At 53.6% G+C, this 16,054-nt stretch overlaps 5 protein-coding genes across 5 annotated transcripts; 3 read left to right on the top strand and 2 right to left on the bottom strand.

Annotated features, from left to right (window-relative positions):
* Positions 1 to 430: 430 nt before the first annotated feature.
* SMAC4_03711 (uncharacterized protein) lies at positions 431 to 4,320 on the top strand (the record flags this gene model as incomplete). Its single annotated transcript, XM_003351356.2, has 2 exons — positions 431 to 1,227; positions 1,365 to 4,320. The coding sequence occupies exons 1-2, from the start codon at positions 998 to 1,000 to the stop codon at positions 4,318 to 4,320; spliced, it is 3,186 nt and encodes a 1,061-aa protein (XP_003351404.2). The 5' UTR covers positions 431 to 997.
* Positions 4,321 to 5,326: 1,006 nt separating this feature from the next.
* Positions 5,327 to 6,918, bottom strand: SMAC4_03710 (uncharacterized protein). Its single transcript, XM_003351355.2, has one exon. The coding sequence runs from the start codon at positions 6,762 to 6,764 to the stop codon at positions 5,352 to 5,354; it is 1,413 nt and encodes a 470-aa protein (XP_003351403.1). The 5' UTR covers positions 6,765 to 6,918; the 3' UTR covers positions 5,327 to 5,351.
* A 1,235-nt stretch (positions 6,919 to 8,153) lies between these two features.
* Positions 8,154 to 10,811, top strand: SMAC4_03709 (uncharacterized protein). The gene is made up of 3 exons (XM_003351354.2): positions 8,154 to 9,828; positions 9,881 to 10,225; positions 10,283 to 10,811. The coding sequence occupies exons 1-3, from the start codon at positions 8,254 to 8,256 to the stop codon at positions 10,709 to 10,711; spliced, it is 2,349 nt and encodes a 782-aa protein (XP_003351402.1). The 5' UTR covers positions 8,154 to 8,253; the 3' UTR covers positions 10,712 to 10,811.
* Positions 10,812 to 11,162: 351 nt separating this feature from the next.
* SMAC4_03708 (uncharacterized protein) lies at positions 11,163 to 12,803 on the top strand. Its single transcript, XM_003351353.2, has 2 exons — positions 11,163 to 11,630; positions 11,696 to 12,803. Exons 1-2 carry the CDS (start codon positions 11,519 to 11,521, stop codon positions 12,523 to 12,525), a joined length of 942 nt encoding a protein of 313 aa, XP_003351401.1. The 5' UTR covers positions 11,163 to 11,518; the 3' UTR covers positions 12,526 to 12,803.
* Positions 12,804 to 12,898: 95 nt separating this feature from the next.
* On the bottom strand, positions 12,899 to 15,607 carry SMAC4_03707 (uncharacterized protein). Its single transcript, XM_003351352.2, has 3 exons — positions 15,471 to 15,607; positions 13,789 to 15,399; positions 12,899 to 13,716 (listed from the first exon to the last, which is right to left on the bottom strand). The coding sequence occupies exons 1-3, from the start codon at positions 15,573 to 15,575 to the stop codon at positions 12,952 to 12,954; spliced, it is 2,481 nt and encodes an 826-aa protein (XP_003351400.1). The 5' UTR covers positions 15,576 to 15,607; the 3' UTR covers positions 12,899 to 12,951.
* Between the last annotated feature and the right edge of the window lie 447 nt (positions 15,608 to 16,054).

Raw genomic sequence — 16,054 nt, 5'->3', positions numbered from 1 at the left:
AATACTTACTCAACACTCATTGAGGATGGGATCCAAGGGAGGCGGGATCGCTGAAGCCGGCGAAGATCAAGAAGCACCAAGAGGCACGGACCAAGCCTCTCACGTGAATTCACCATTGACCAGCCCCACTAGTTACCCCATGCACGCTAGTGCAGGATTGGCCTCGGGCGGCTGGCTTTTCGTAACCAACTGCAATTCAACTGTTTGAAGGACAGACTGACTGACTGACTGAGATCTGAGAGCCGGAGACTGTCCAGGGCCACCTCATCTTTCCCTCGTTGCACGCAACCTGGAAACGCGATATTTCTTGAACTACTTTACTTTCGTTTGGAAGTTTGATACCTGTTACTCACGGGTTTTGAAACGACTGCGAGTATTTTTGTTCAACTCCATATGCCAGGTGTGGATGGAGTTTTCTCATCTCTGAACAAATCGCTGCTCTTTTTCAGACGACAAAAGTTTTTGGAGACTTTTGGACGTTCAGGTCGCACCGAGCGGACCTGCTCCTAATAACGACGGGAGCACTCTCACTCCAGCGAACAGCAAGCACTCAGCACTCAGAACCCTCAATAGCAGCAGCAACAGAAGCAACCGCAGCCTCCAACTAGTGTGGCCCGGCCTCCCTCCAAGTCACCTCAGTCCGTCCGTCCTCCCCCAGCTTGAGACCAACGACACGGACCACGGCCACAGCAACCTGGAACCGCAGCAATCGCACTTTTGGCGTGCAAGTTGGACCGCAGCATTCCACTTTCCCTCCCTTCGCGACCGGCAACGCGAATCGCGCGACAATCGCCAGGCACCTCGACAGCCCGCAGCTAAAGAGCACCACCACCAAACCCGCACAGCGTCACCAGCCAACCATTTTGCAACCTAGCCACGGCCAGGACCATTCACGACAGTCCGCAACCCCAGCCGACTAGAGTGCTGGACTTTTACTTTGTCGACCATAGCATCATCCCCACGGCTATTTTTTACCCCCGCCCAAAAAAAAAAGGACATGGCTTCGCCCGCCGTCGCCGCCCCTCAGGCGAACGGCGTCACGACATTGTCGCGGCCGCAATCCCCTGCCTCCGTCAACTCAACCAAGCGGAAACGCGACGTCGACGATGACAGCGGCCCAGAAATCAATGGCTCCGACGCCGACGGGTCAAAACCAACCGTCAATGGCCTGCACACCGTTCGCGATAGCAAAGTACTCATCTCTGACTTTTTTACCACTCTGCAAAGGTATGCATCCCGTCCCTCATGCATCTTGTCACACATATCCTTGTCACCATCGTTGTCCATGATGGCAGTCATGAAACATGTCTCCCTTCTAGTCGACCATTGACTACGGACTACTAATACTGCGATGTTCTCTACAGTCTCGACATAGGCAGCCATGCTATCCTCAAGCGCCCTTTACCTGAGCCTCACTCCGACGACGACCCTTCGCCGCCAAAGAAGCCAAAATCCGAAGACGGAAGCGCGCAACCCAGCATCGCCGACAAGATCAGCCAGAATGCCTATAATACTGTGGACGAGCTGGTATCTGACGTTGTCCGAGCAGTAAGGGCACAACTCGTCGAACTTGAATCTGCCAGCTCCGAGTCTGAGAACGGCTCGACCGAGGAAGCCGTCGCGCAAACCGCAGCATTCCGGTCCAAGGCGTTGGAGCTATACAGGCGGGAGATGGCATACCCTCAGGTTCCTCGACCTGTGGCCTCAAAACCAGATTTGAAGGAAGCGATGAATGGCGGCATGGGAGGGCTCGTCTTGACTACTGTTGGCACGGCACCAACCACTAGACCTCTGTTCACGAGCCTTCAACGAGCGACAGCTCCCGGTAGAGTTGTGAAGCCTATTCCGGAGGGATTGCTGCCGCATGGTGTGACGGCCACGCGTATTCTCCCCGAATTCACGGCAACAAGCGATAAGAACGCTCGTTCTTTGACCCTAGGAGAGCTGTTCCCGTCGCCTCGAAATCTGCCCCCGCTGCAGCCTCCCAAGGCGCCCAAGAATACTACCAAGGGCAACGTCCTAACTTTCTACCACCCAGAGCTCACTGAGAAGTCCAGGTATCGGAGGGATACATACTTTACACAGAACCTTTCTACAGGACATTGGCTAGATTACAGTAACGCAACACCGACCTCTCACGCCAGGTCGAAGCAACGAGAGCGAGCCCAGAGTTTGGCGGGTCACCGACCGTCGTCGACTGAGCTCGAAATTTCGGAGATGGAGGCTATGTTTCGCGGCGCGTTTTCCAGTTTCGCCCCGTGCAAAGACGACTCAGCGGCTATTATCCCCTCCGGTCAACTTGGTCGCATATGGTGGCAACGCATTGGACGGAGGAACTTCGAAAAGCTTGTTGATGTTGAAGGTGCAGAAGATGGAAATGTCGACACGGCGATGACTGGTACGGATGGGGATGTCGAAATTGACGAAGAACTCGTCAAGTCCGCCATTGAGAACTGGGATGACAACCTCGTTGATCCTAGCTTGGAGGAGCTTCTGGGCGGTAGCAAGTCCGCTGAAGACAAGGAGATGGATGACATGCTCGAAGAGGTGTCGGACTTGATCGAGACTTTGGCATCCTATCAGCGTAACAGAAACCTCACGCTGCCTACCAGCCAGGATCGGTACTCGGCGGATCCTGTCAACGCAGATATGCTTCGCAATGGCAACCTATCTCACCAGCCCAGCGAGGAGGAAATGATGACGTATCAGGCACTGAAAGCTCAGCTATCCAGCATTGTTCAGAACTTACCGCCATACGCAGTAGCTCGACTCAATGCTGATAAGCTCGGGGAGCTCAATGTGAGCACAAAGATTGAAATTCGCACAGACGAGTACAAGGGTGTTATGGAGGAGGATGAACAGGCCCGTATCGCCAGGCAGGCTGCGGCAACAGCCGCATCCACGAACCAGCGGCAGCAACAGAGGGGTAGTGTTTCTGGCGGCCCGGGCCAGTTCGCTCATCAGTATCCCGGTCAGTTCACACCTTCGGCCCGTCCGATCGCCAATGCCCAGGGGCATTTCCCCCAGACCCCAGGCCGCCCTAACCCGCCCATCTACCAACAACGGCCACCTTCGGCGGTACCTATTCCCCAGGTGCATCACCAAAGTCAACAACGTGCGCCTCCTCCTGCAGCCTCCTACCGACCACCGACCAACTATGGATATGCGCCGCAGCTGGCTAAAGCGCCGGCCCCTTACGGACAACAACATGTGCCCGCCGGTTATGCGCCGAGCCCACCTCAACCTCGCATGGCGCCGCACCCCGGCCCCGGCTACAACATGGCACCGGCCCCTCCTCCGGGTCAGCGGTACCCACCTGGATATCCGGGGCCCCAGGGCTACCCACAGCACCAGCCGATGCACCCCCAACATGTTCAACATCCTGGACCCCCGCAACATCCTTCTCCCCACATGCAACAGCATCCACAACAACCGGGGTTTGCGCCGCCTTATACTAATGGTGCACCGATGCCCCGGGCCATCACTCCACAAGTCCCACCCCAGACGCCGCACCATTATGGCCCAACCCCGACCCCGACACCGCCGCCACAGCAGCAGCACCAACAGCACCAACAGCACCAACAGCACCAACAGCACCAACAGCACCAACAGCACCAACAGCACCAACAGCACCAGCAGATGCAACCACGGGGACCTTATCCCCCCGGGCAGGGTATGCCGCCTCAAAACATGCAACCGAACCCGAACATGCAGCGTCAGTATGGAGCCGGATCTCCTCCCATGATGCCGGCGCAGAATAACATGAACCGGACGCCCAGCCTAACTGGCTACGCGACTGTGATGCCCGAGGTACAACAGCGTCAGGTCATGGAGCAGGCGAGGGCGAGGGCAGATGCGGAACAGCGTGCTAGTGGCCACATGGGCAAGGTTGCCCAAGGTGAGGTTGTCGGCCTTGCAGGTATCGGCCTGGGTGGTAACGTTGACGTCCACAAGATTGCTGCTGCTAAGGCCATGCAGATGGGCGGTCCCGGTGGTGGTCCTCAGGGGCAGCCCGGCCAGGGGACTAACATGTCGCCTAGCCCGAAGCTTCCCATGCACGGCGGCCCGAGCGTGGGCCCGATGAACGGTGTCACCCCTGTTCCTATCCCTGTTCCTTCACCCAGCCCGGCTGCTCAGCAACAGCAACCTGGTGGTATGCCATCGCCTGCTGTTGTTCAGCAGCAACAACAGTCTCAGGTACAGACACAGCAGCAGCATATGATGCCGCAGCCACAGTCGCAACAGCCGCAGCCGCCGCAAAGTGGTGGACCTAGTCCGGCTCCTCCCGCGCAACAAGGTTTTAGACCCCCTTCTGCATAGGAGCAGATGAGGATAAATCATATGAGAGTGAGGAACGGGTGGTGAGACTGTTGTCGGTCAGTAGGTGTAAGAGGTGAGAAAGTGGATGAAGAGTGTAAGAAAGTGGAAAGAAGGAGACATAAAAGGAAGAAAGAGGATCGATGAGGAGTGAAGAAGAAAGGAAGGGAGGCAAAATTCTATGGTAGATCACTAAAGCTTGTTTAGTACATTGATTACTTACTCACTACGCACATAAAAAGCGGCTACCAATATTTTCGCGCTGGTTTGTTTTATTTGCTGTCCTAGCCTTACCTTTAGGCGATTTTGGTGAAAAGGAGTCGATCATGTGGAGAGGTAGGATGGATGGCTGAAGCGGAGAGTGGCATGGAGAAAATGGATAGGGCAGGAAGAGATGGTTAGCAGGAGGGCCAGGGGGGGGCAGGAAGGCGCTTATAAAGGGAAACAAAACAAAAATACAAGCAGCTTAATGAGAATGAAGTATTGGGATAGATGTTTTGGCTAAGTTGCTAGATGTTACAACATGGCGCGTGGAGAGAAAAGGGGTTTGGGTCATTGCGTGTACCATTATCTTTCTCCTTTTTTTGTCTCTCGCTTCTTTAGAGTTGGGTTATACCCCTCTTTCTCATTCGCTTTTATCTATCGGGGAGCTTCTTTCTTGTCTTGTCTTACTTAGTTCGAGATGAATCGTCATACTTATATAGACTTTCAAGTATGGTTTGCTCACTCGCAACTTGCTCTTACTATCGTGTTCTTGGTGAAAGAAAATATACTTGGTTGTGTTCATAGACCAACGATGTGCCTTTTATTGATTTGAAATTCAGTTTTGGTGTTGTTTAGCCATCTGGTTTATCTGGGTTATGAAATGTGTCTATGTGTCTATGTAGCAGCACATGAGTTGGGTATCATTCGGTGACCATCTAATCTATCTTTCCCTCTTCTATTCCTAGTCTCATCTCTTCTTTTTCTTTTCTTCACAGTTCCCATCCATCCTTTCCCACCTGCCAGCCATCCTGAGCTATATCAAGCATATCTCACTTTGGCAAACCCTCAGCCTTTCCACCGCCATCCCCCCTCAAAGCCTCAAGTGAATCCCCAATCCTTTTCAGTTCCCTCAAAACATCATCGTCATGCGTCTCAAACCTCTCCATCCACAGCCTCCGCAGCTCAAACACCACCTCAATAGCAATCAATATAATAATAATCCACTCCAACCGCGTGCTGTGTTTCTCACTGCTCATCTTTTCCGAAATATCCAACACCTCCTGCGCCACCTTGACCACCTCCTGCGCATACGTCATCTTGTCATTCAGCGTCTTGATACGCACCCCGACATCCAACGCCTTGCCGATCTTGCTGTAGTACGTTTCCAGCTTCTCTTCGCTGTCCCAGAAGATATCTGGCAACGCGTCGGTTAGGTCGTTGTAGTGGTTCAGTTGACTGCGGAGGTTGAGGAGTTCGCCGGTTTTTCGGAGGATGAGTTCCCGTGACAGCGGGGCTTTGAGACCTTGGGATAGCCGGTCGGGAATGTGTCTCGTGCTTTCGAGGTAGCGCGTCAAAGAGGATTCCAACACCGCAAGCTTGGTGGAGCGCGCAAGACCGGACGAAAAAGCAATTTTCGCCAAAGTGGTGTCTAGCTTGTCACCGGCTGAGACCTCACGCAGCGTGCCGAGGACGACCACGTCACCTTGGACTTTACTCTGTTCTTCAGAAGGATCGGTGGCGAATTCGAGGTCTTCTTCTTCCTTGTTTTCGACAAAGGGGATTTCGGCTGCGGGAATGAGTAAACGTGTGGCAAGCGTGTCGACGACGTCGGCTGGCAAAGCCCAGGTTACTATGGTGCCAGAGGGAAAGACGAAGATGTCCCCGTGGTTGGTCAGCCCCCGCGCGTGGACGACTTCGTGGATGTCGAAGCCGGTGTTGTCGGGGTCGAGGGAGAAGTTGTGCGATGTCAAAAGGGAGGCGACGGCGTCCATGTCGAAGGACTCGGCGACGCAGACGGCTGAGATGGTCGAGCGCCCGTCGGGCTCGATGGTGTGTTCGGGTATTGGGACGGGAGCCGATTTGGCGGGACTGCCTTTTTGGGCGACGATGGCGACGCGGTGAAGGGAGTTTTTGAGGGGGAGCTTGCGCTTTTGGACGGCGGAGGATTTGTTTTGTTGTTGGGATGTCGTGGCATCGTCGGCGGCAGAAGAGGGCTGCTTCTGGGTGGTGGTAGAGGGAGAGGTGGAGGGTTGTCGCGAAGGCTCGTTATTGTTGCCATTTTGTGCTAGGAGACCGTTGGAGGTGAACAAGGTACACCGTCGTGGCTGGCTATGCGATGCGATGAGGTGGAATGGTGGTTGTGGTCGAGTGGAAGTGCTGGTGGCAGTGAGGCCAGCCAGTGCCGCGACGCCGGAGATGCTCCGGACAGCGGCCGGTCGTTGAATCGGTACCATAGATCTCATGACGACGGGGCCATTGAGTGTGTGTCGTGACTAGACTGGGGTAGTTGTCGTTGACTGATCGGTCGGCGACGGGAGGGAAAAGGCTGGACTCGGTGCACGACCAAGTGGGAGAAAGGAAGTGTCGATAGCGTCACGGTTTGATGTTGATGTTTACTCCGACATGTGGTTACTAGGGGTTCGGCTTCTCGGATGAAAACTAATTTTTAGAGGGGCTTATTCTCAGACGCTACGTCACTTAAGTACGGTGGCCCAAGTGTATCTTAGGCTCGTTATAAAATTGGTTTGAGCTTTCAGCTGCAGCCAGGTGCAGGGTAAATTGTTTGCACTCCACGCACAGCCGTGCGCACACTCCTCTCCGCTAAAATTAAAGATAATTTTATCTCGTTGTCACTCTGTTAGCCTATGAATCCTGCTAATTTTAGGAATGTTGAGGTTTTTGTAAGGGTTCTACGAGGTATACACACAGGTAGGCCTTGGTGAAAGTGATAATATTTGACAAAGAGGAAAAGGGAAGTCTGTGCCAGTATGGCATGGAGCTTACAGCTAAATACACAAGAGAGGTGCGTATATCGAAGGTGCTAGAAACGCCAAGATCGAAAATGTGGTTCGTGCGGCATACCCTAGGAGTGCACCCAGTCAGAGGGCAGGCCTGGCTTTCATAGAGTCCAAGCCAGGCAAACACCCCTAGGCGCCAGCCCCATGACATTTAGGAGCAATGAAGCTCTGAAAATAATAAAGTTTTAATAGCAATTAAGCTTTGAGAGCAATGTGGCCTTAATAGTTGTCATGGAGCTAGTGCCCGCAGCTGAAATGCTTAGAAATCTTGCCAGGCAAGTGCTCTACTCTCACGGCAGGCAACATTAGTCTATGCGCGCGCACGTTTCTTCTTTAGAACAGCCGGCCAGACTGCTTAGAGGGTGTTCTTTTCTCTTCTTCTCTCTTCGTAGAACCTTATTAATTCTTTTGGCCAGCATCTATATCAACTATGCTGTACTCCTTACAAGAGTTATGAGACTTTGAGAGCAATAAGACTTTAAGAGTAAGGAAGCCTTAAAAGCAATCAAGCTTTAAGAGTAATAAAGCTTTAAGAGCAATAAAGCTTTAAAAGTAATAAAGCTTTAAGAGTAATAAAAATTATTAGATTCGAAAAACACTAAGAGAAGTAGAATTATATAAATAATAAGATGGATGTTAACGTGCCCAGGCGCTTATCACCTCCAGCTGACAATAACCTTTTTACATCGAAACTTTGGATAACGGGCCTAAGACACACTTGGGCCACCGTACTCAAGCGATAAGGCGCTTATCGGAGCAGCGGCAGGGGTACTGCATCCACTGGAGCTTTCCCCAGACCCTCCAATCCGTACTGTCATGTCCCCATGCGACAGTGACAGGTACCACAACATTCCCAAGTCAACACCACGCGGAGCTCAAAGATCACCGGAAAAGAGAGTATCGACATACAGCCGCGCTATCCCAAACATCCACTATGGAGCCAGACATCCGAGTCGAGGACTACCTCGACGACAAGCTCCAGTCGACGACCGACTTCGACCATTTAGACACGTTGCTCAACAGCGTCGAACACCAGCGCAGCCAGCTCCAGTCGCAACTCGACGACGCTACCAAAGAGCTCGAAGAGGCCCGCCGCTCCTCCAGCGAACGCCAAGCCGCCCTTGCCGCCCAGATCGACGAGTTCCAAAAGCTACAGCAAAGCATCGACGTCCGCCTCAAGATCGTGGCCGCCTCCGACGCCCCTGATGAGGCCATTCGCCGTTTGGAGCAGCCTATGAAGCAGCTTCACAAAGTCGACCTCGCCCATCGGTACCTCCTCTTGCTCCAGCATGTCCAGGAACTGCGCAATACCGCCCGCGCCCATCTACCACAGAGCCCCAAGGCCGCCCTCGAGCCGTACACCGAATTGAAGCAGCTGTCTTTGCGCCTGCGGGAACTCCAGGGTGCTGCTGATGGCGCTGCCGTCCATCTCGTCGCTCATGTCGAGTCTGTCACCGAGGCACTTTGGGACGAAATGAAGAAGACAATGTGGAGCGAGCTAGAGGCTGTTTTGAAGAAGCGCGGGTGGCCCAACGTCGATCCCGAGTCTGAAGTAGACGACGAATGGATTCAATGCTTCGAGAAGCTGGTTGACCTCCAGGTTCCCGAAGTCCTATACTCGCCCTCACTGGTGACCCTTCTTCCCATGGACGTTATGGCCCAGATCTTCGTCAAGGAGTTCCGGTTCCACTTCCTGAGCGATAAGCCGACTAGCAACCCCCAGGGCATCAACGCACACTGCTTCCCTTGGTTCCTATCCCTACTCGATAAGTGGGAGGTCTTCTTCAGAGAGAACTTTGCTCCTGTCTTGGCGACCAAGTTCAGCCAGACGGAGGTCTCGGACAAGATGGTTTACATGGATCCCGGGTGCGCATTCATCGCCTCGATGCTACCGGTCATGCGCGAGAAGGTCAATGTGACCATGGCAGAGGCCGTCAAGGATCCTGCGTTCCTGAGCAGTCTCCTCTGTCAGCTGATGACCTTTGATGATAACATCCGATCTGGGTACAGCTACGACGGAGGCGATCCCGAAAACGGGTGGGAAGGATTGACGGGCGAGGTCCTGAATACGCACTTTAGGACATGGCTCGAGGCAGAGAAGAAGTTCGCTCTGGAAAGGTTCAACGGGATCATGAACTCTAGTGACGCTCGGAAGATTGACTACGACTTTGCGGTCGCTGGGAAAACAAAGCCTACGTTCGCAGCTGTCCGTGTGGCTGATTTGCTGCGGTCAGTAACAACGCAGTATGAGAGGCTCAGACGCTTTTCCCATAAGCTTCGCTTCCTGATCGATATCCAGCTGGCTATTCTGGACGACTACCATGATCATCTCAAGGGCACGCTTGAAGCTTACCAAACCATGAACTCCACAGTTGGCAGAGCCTTTGTTGGTGTTACCAAAGAGCAGCTGGCGGCTCTGGAGGGTACAGGAGCTCTCGAGACATTGTGCAAGGTGTATGGAAGCGCTGATCACATCATCAACGCGCTACATGACTGGAGCAACGAAGAGGTAAGATATGCTTATTTGAATGTTGTAAAGCAATTATGCTAACACCCGGCAGTTCTTTGTGACGCTATGGGAGCAGCTCCAGGCCCGAGCCAAGACAAACGAAGACCAGACCAACCTCGCTGGTGGCATGAGCTACGATCATGTCAAGGACCGCATTTCTTCAGTCGTCGGTACCGAGGACGACAGCGGTGTTCTCTTCGACGAGACCATCGCAGCATATACCATGAGGAGAAAGAGAGCCCAGGAGTTCCTCACCCAGACCCTCATCCAAAACCAGAGGAAGGCATTCGCCGCCTATCTGAAGCGGCCTCAGTGGAGTACTATCTCGGATGAGCCTACCTCTGGCGAAGCCTATTACCAACTGGCTCCCACTGCCGAGCTGGATGAGCCTCTCACGGTAAGCATTCACCCGACCCAAGGCTCTATGATAAGTACCTGCTAACAACAACCCCAGGTCCTCAAACGCGACCTCGACTTCCTCTCCCACGCCCTCGGCACTGCCGTCTTCAGGCGCATCTGGCGCGAAGCCTTCGACGAGCTCAACAACATGCTGTGGTCCGACGTGCTCATGGCCAACAAATTTGCCGCATTCGGCGCCGCTCAGTTCAGGCGTGACGTTGATGCCATTTCCTCCGTCGTCGAGCGGTACATCCCTGACGGGTCCAGCGCTCTCGGCAGCATCAAGGAGGCGCTTCGCCTGTTGAACTTGCCTGTTGAGGCGCCGGAGGAGGATGGGAATACCTTGACGCTTATGAAGGCGGTGGATAGGGTCTTTACTGATAATACGGAAGCCAAAAAGGTGCTGGAGGAGTTGGATGTTGAGAGTCTGACCCCGCCGCATGCTAGACAGATTTTGCAGAGGAGGGTGGAGAATGCTGAGTGATGGGGGAAGGATGGGGGAGTATGATGATACCCAGATACAGACTGTGTAAGCATTCTAATGCTACTTTGGAATAAACTACATCTTTGATATCTACAGCTTCGATTGTTGTCAACGCTATTGATCATGAAGAGCATATCATGAATACACCTCTGTATAGGAATATCTCGGCTAAATCCGTACGGCGATGAACAGCTGGAAGTTTACCGGGTCGGGTCTGGACCCGTATCCCAAGCACGCCATCGACCGGGGCGCTTGCATTCGGCCCCACTCCGCCTTCGGGGCCCCGTACGTGTACACAGTATGCGGAGTAGCCTTGGTAAGCGGATGCTCCATTGTTAGGGCAGAAGCTTAACACGGGGTACGTGCATTCGCCGGTGGCCGAATATCGGCCCGTACATCTTTAATAGGAGCCGTGGATGTCTTTATTCATTGTGATTGTGTACGTGCAACAGCACCATTCATTTATTCTTCTCTTGAGTCTGTCTCATCTCTCATCTCATTCTCAAGAAGAACTCACAGACGTGTGAACTGAATTCTCGGGACAACACCACCATTTCAAGAATCAAACTCCAGGTCCCCTTATCTTCATTGATAAGATAAACAAACCACACTAAGACGCCCGTTTAGTCATAGACCGAGGTCTTCACTCTTTCCTTCTTTTCAACCACTCTTTCATTTCTCATCTCTAACTCGCCTCATCTTTCACTCAGTTGGAGAGAGACTGTGGGCAGATATTTGGCAACGACGAAAACAAAACCAGCCTTCATAGTTTCTGGCTACAGAAAATAAGAACCCAAAACAGAAACAATGGCTGACTCCGCTGCCGATATCGAGTCCCACGATGGCAACAGCGCCGGTCTCCAAACGGCCAAGGATCTCTTCTCTGGCGCTGTGGGCGGCATTGCCCAGGTGTTGATTGGTGAGTACACTTTTTTTCACGTCTAAATACCGAGAGGTGAAAACTAACCAACATCGATCCCACAGGCCAACCCTTCGACATAGTCAAAGTCCGTCTCCAAACCTCCACCCAATACTCCTCCGCCCTCACCGCCGCAGCCTCCATCTACAAGAACGAAGGCGCCCTGGCCTTCTACAAAGGCACCCTTACTCCCCTCCTGGGCATCGGCGCCTGCGTGTCCATACAATTCGGCGCCTTCCACTCCGCGCGCCGCTTCCTCGAACAACGCCGTTCCGCCTCAGACAAGTCCTTCATCCCCGGCGTCTCGAACCTGTCCTACGGCGAGTACTACGCCGCGGGCGCCTTTGCTGGCGTCGCCAACTCTGTTATTTCCGGTCCCATCGAGCACGTGCGTATCCGCCTGCAAGCCCAACCGCACGGTGCCGGCCGGTTGTACTCAGGACCACTAGACTGCGTGCGCAAGCTCTCGAAACAAGCCGGCGGCGTCTTGCCCGGTTTGTACCGTGGGGAGGTCGTCACCGTGCTGCGCGAGGCGCAAGCGTACGGCTTGTGGTTTTTGGCATTTGAGTGGCTGATGAACGCGGACGCGGCGCGCAACAAGATCGATCGCAAGGAGATCCCCTCGTACAAAATTGCGCTGTATGGTGGACTGGCGGGCGAGGCGCTTTGGTTGGGCAGCTATCCGTTGGATGTGGTCAAGAGCAAGATGCAGACTGATGGGTTTGGAGCTGGACAGCAAAAGTATAAGAACATGAGGGATTGCTTTGCGCAGACGTTCAGGCAGGAAGGCATGAGAGGGTTCTGGAAGGGTATTGGGCCGACGCTTTTGAGGGCTATGCCGGTGAGCGCGGGAACGTTTGCGGTGGTGGAGATGACTATGAGGGCTATTAATTAGGGGCGGGTTTTCTGAGGTGGTTAGAGGTAACTTGAGGGAAGAGAAAGGAGGGTAGGGTAGGCTCACTCCACTTGAGCCTTATGTACGGGGATTTGTGTAAAGGTCATGACAACAAAGGAAAGGAAAACGGGCTCCAATGAACGAATGAAGGGATGGATAGATGAACAGATGGGAAACGGGCTCTTCAACGAGCAGCATGGTGCAGTTACAGAACACTTCCGGGGATATTTGGGTTTCAAAAAGCACATGGACCGCATTTAAGGGCTAGAGTTGCTTGGTTTCAGTACAGAGACAATGGCAAATAATCAAAAAGATCTTTCTTGACTGGTAATTCTCGTATTAGTATTTTCCCGCAAAGAGCCTACAAGCACATCCACATGTCCAATAATCCCCTGATCCAGACAACCACTACTTCACCCATTACGCCTACATCCTCCGACTACTCCCCCTACTAGCCCTACTGCCACCAGTATAAACACTTCCCTTCTCCTTGCCAGTCCTAGAACCGCTAGTCTTCACACCACTACCACCAGCAGCCCCAGTCAACTGCGCTTGCGCATCCAGTTGAATCGCCTCCTTCAACTTCTCTACCACCTCCGGCTGTGTATTAAACGCCGTCTCTAGCATCTCATCCAGCTCCCTTTCCAACTGACTCAAGGTCCTCCCGCCAGCCTTGGACGCCTTGACCTTGGCCTCATTGAAGATCGCCGCCCAGCGCCTAGTGAACGCGTAAATGCTTTGACGGAGTAACTCATCCAGCTGTTCTCCTGCGTCTTGTGATTCCGCCGCACCTGGTGCCGTCGTGCCCGATCCAGAGCCGGAGCCAGTAATACTACCAGCCGCGCGCGAAAGGAGAAACGAGCCGGGGATGTAAGAGCTAAATGTCGACACGGAGCTGGAGACCAGTCCAAAAAGGTTACCGGCGGTCGGGAGACTCTCCCAGATTTGGCCGAGGTGTTGGATGCTGCTCCCAAAAGCGCCTGTCGCTCCTTGGCCGCCGGTACCGTTGCGCACGTCGCCGATCTCGAGGGTGAGGAGCTCGTTCTTGAGGATGAGCAGGTTCTTGATCATGAAGAGGTCCGGGTCCGTACCGCCGTTTTTTGTGGACGAGGCTTTGATGCGCACTTCGGCGCGCTGGAGGGCGGCGATGGTTTCGCGGACGAGTTTGAAGATTACGGGGCTGTTGCGTTGCTGGAATGGGGGGAAGGTTCCGTGTTAGCTGGGTAATTTAGGGGCTGAAAGAAGGAAAGGGAGGTTACTTACACAGCGCTCCTTGGGCATGGACTGGTCGAACAAAACAAGCAGCTCGATTGCTCGCTTGACCACCGGGAAAGCCGCTGATGCTCCGCCGCCCTCACCGGCACTGGGAGCTCCCAGTTTGATGGCCTCTGGCGGAACGACGGCTTTGGTGATGGACTTCGCGATTTCTGCATCAAAAAAACCATCGGTAAATGTCCAAAGATGCTCGGCCAATAGCCTGGACGTAAGTTCCCTGCAGTGCGCAACAAACGGAGTCTCATCCTCGTCATAGTCCACGAGCAGGTATTCGTTCGTGACCCACCCGACAAGATTGCAAATGGCTTGCAAGTCACATGTCTGCAGCTTCGACTGGAGGTTGGTGGCGATGGGCGCGATGTTTGTGCCCGTTACAAGTGACCGCTGATGCGAGTTGAGGGCGGTGAACGCCGACTTGGGGTTGGGTGAATATGGTGCTTCTATGGAGAAGACTTTGCGGAAAAGCGTAGCCTCGCTGAACGAGCGTTCAAAGCACTGCTTGACATAATTCCTTGCCGCCGTGTCTATCGAGGATTCCTTGCACTCGAGATGGAATGTCGCAAGATCATGCTGGGCCAGAGGCTTGAGGTCGCGATCTCTCACCGCGAAATAGGCATGGAAGAGGTTGTTGGCTGTGTTGGCAAAGATATCCACGTTTGGCCCTGTCCTGGGTTGGCCATTTTGGTCATATGCCCCCAATATCACCCGCTGAATGTTGGGAATGAGCGAATAGGAGTTCATTAGGACCTCCTCGAACCGGCCATAAGCCAATGCATGTCGCGCGGATTCCGACTGGGTGTTGGTGATTTGACGAGCGAGTTCCCCAGACACTTGATCTAGCCGGTTGTTGAATCCCACCTCTAGAAGATGTAGGGCCTTGGTTAGTAGCGCCTGGTATCTAGCCTGGTAGGTATCAGCGTCCCGATATTGGGGATGCTGGATCATAAACTCAATGCAAGAGTCCAGGTTGGCCAGGATATCGCCAAACGCGTCGTCATCCACAAGGCGGCCTGCGCCCAGGGCATTGAGGCGTCGACTGACGGTGTCGAGATAGGCGTAGTAATGCAGATCGGTTCCAACTTCATCGGCAAGCGTCTGGAGACGTTTTTGTTCCTCCAGCAGGTCGTCGCACTGTGCCTTGAAGGGTGTCGTCTGCTCCTCAACGGCTCGGAAGGACTGACACAAAGTCTCGAGGGTCTTGAGTGCGCTGTTGGCGTCGTCGATCAGGGTTCCCAGATGTCGTTCCGTCAAGGTGAGTTGGTCATGGTACAGCAGGTATTCTTGCTGGCTAGCCTGTAGCAACTCTTGGGCCAGAGTATCGTCGTATATGCCTTCCTCCACAGGTAGTTTCGATGCCGCACTCACGGGGATCATCAAGGCATCCCAGAGGTTGTGATTGTTGCGTCGCCCCTTGGCCTTCTTGTTCATCTGCTTGGGTCCTCCATGGCCGCCAGCGAGATGCGCAGTCGCGATGTCGTAGAAGTCCGAATAAGATTTCGCCCGGCGAAGAACAGTAGCCTCGGGTGGCGCGTTCACGTCTTCCTGGTCCTCAAAAAGTGCTGGGAGTGGTTCTTCGGGGATGTTGTTGTCGGTCGTCTCCTATCAAGTGGTGATGGTTGGGTTAGCGACTGTTGGCTGCTAGTGGGGAAGTGTTGAATGGAAAGACAAACCTCTGGTTGCTGCAGCAGAGAGTTGGCTCGACGGTGGCGCGTCTTTACAGCCGATGGTCTGCTCTGCGGCACCTCTTGAAAGCTATACCAGTGCTCGTCGTACATTTTGGGAAATTGGATTATTGGACAAGATTGCCCGGTGGTGATAGCTTCAATCCATCATGTCCCAGTGCGTGTTGATTCCCCCCTGTTCCCCTATCCCGTCATTCCAGGTACGTACCTCCCACTGCAACAGTGAGCTGTCCACTTTTTGGGACAGCGATGGGGATATGGACAGCGAGCCGCCATGTTTATTTGCACTGTACCTTAGCCGAGAAGCGCACAGACCTCATCCCCCAAGCTTGAAGAAGCTTCCCCACGGAAGCTAGAACTAATTGTTAGAGCTGGGAGCAGGTGTCGATCTAAGCTGAAGCTTCCATTACCTGGACCTCCTCACGCACCTCAGAGCTCAAGGGTTCAAAGCGAAAACATCCGGGGTCGACTCGCTTTAATTCCAGTTGAGTGACCTCACCATTTCATCTTACGTCTCGTCGTGAAAGTTTGCACTTTGGTGTTGAGCCTTTCAAATCCTATCTGAACCAACA

This window comes from Sordaria macrospora, chromosome 6 (genome assembly GCF_033870435.1).
Source record: "Sordaria macrospora chromosome 6, complete sequence".
Classification (NCBI taxonomy): Eukaryota; Fungi; Ascomycota; class Sordariomycetes; order Sordariales; family Sordariaceae; genus Sordaria; species Sordaria macrospora.
Note: the sequence above shows the minus strand (reverse complement) of the source record. Positions and strands in the feature narration are given on the sequence as shown.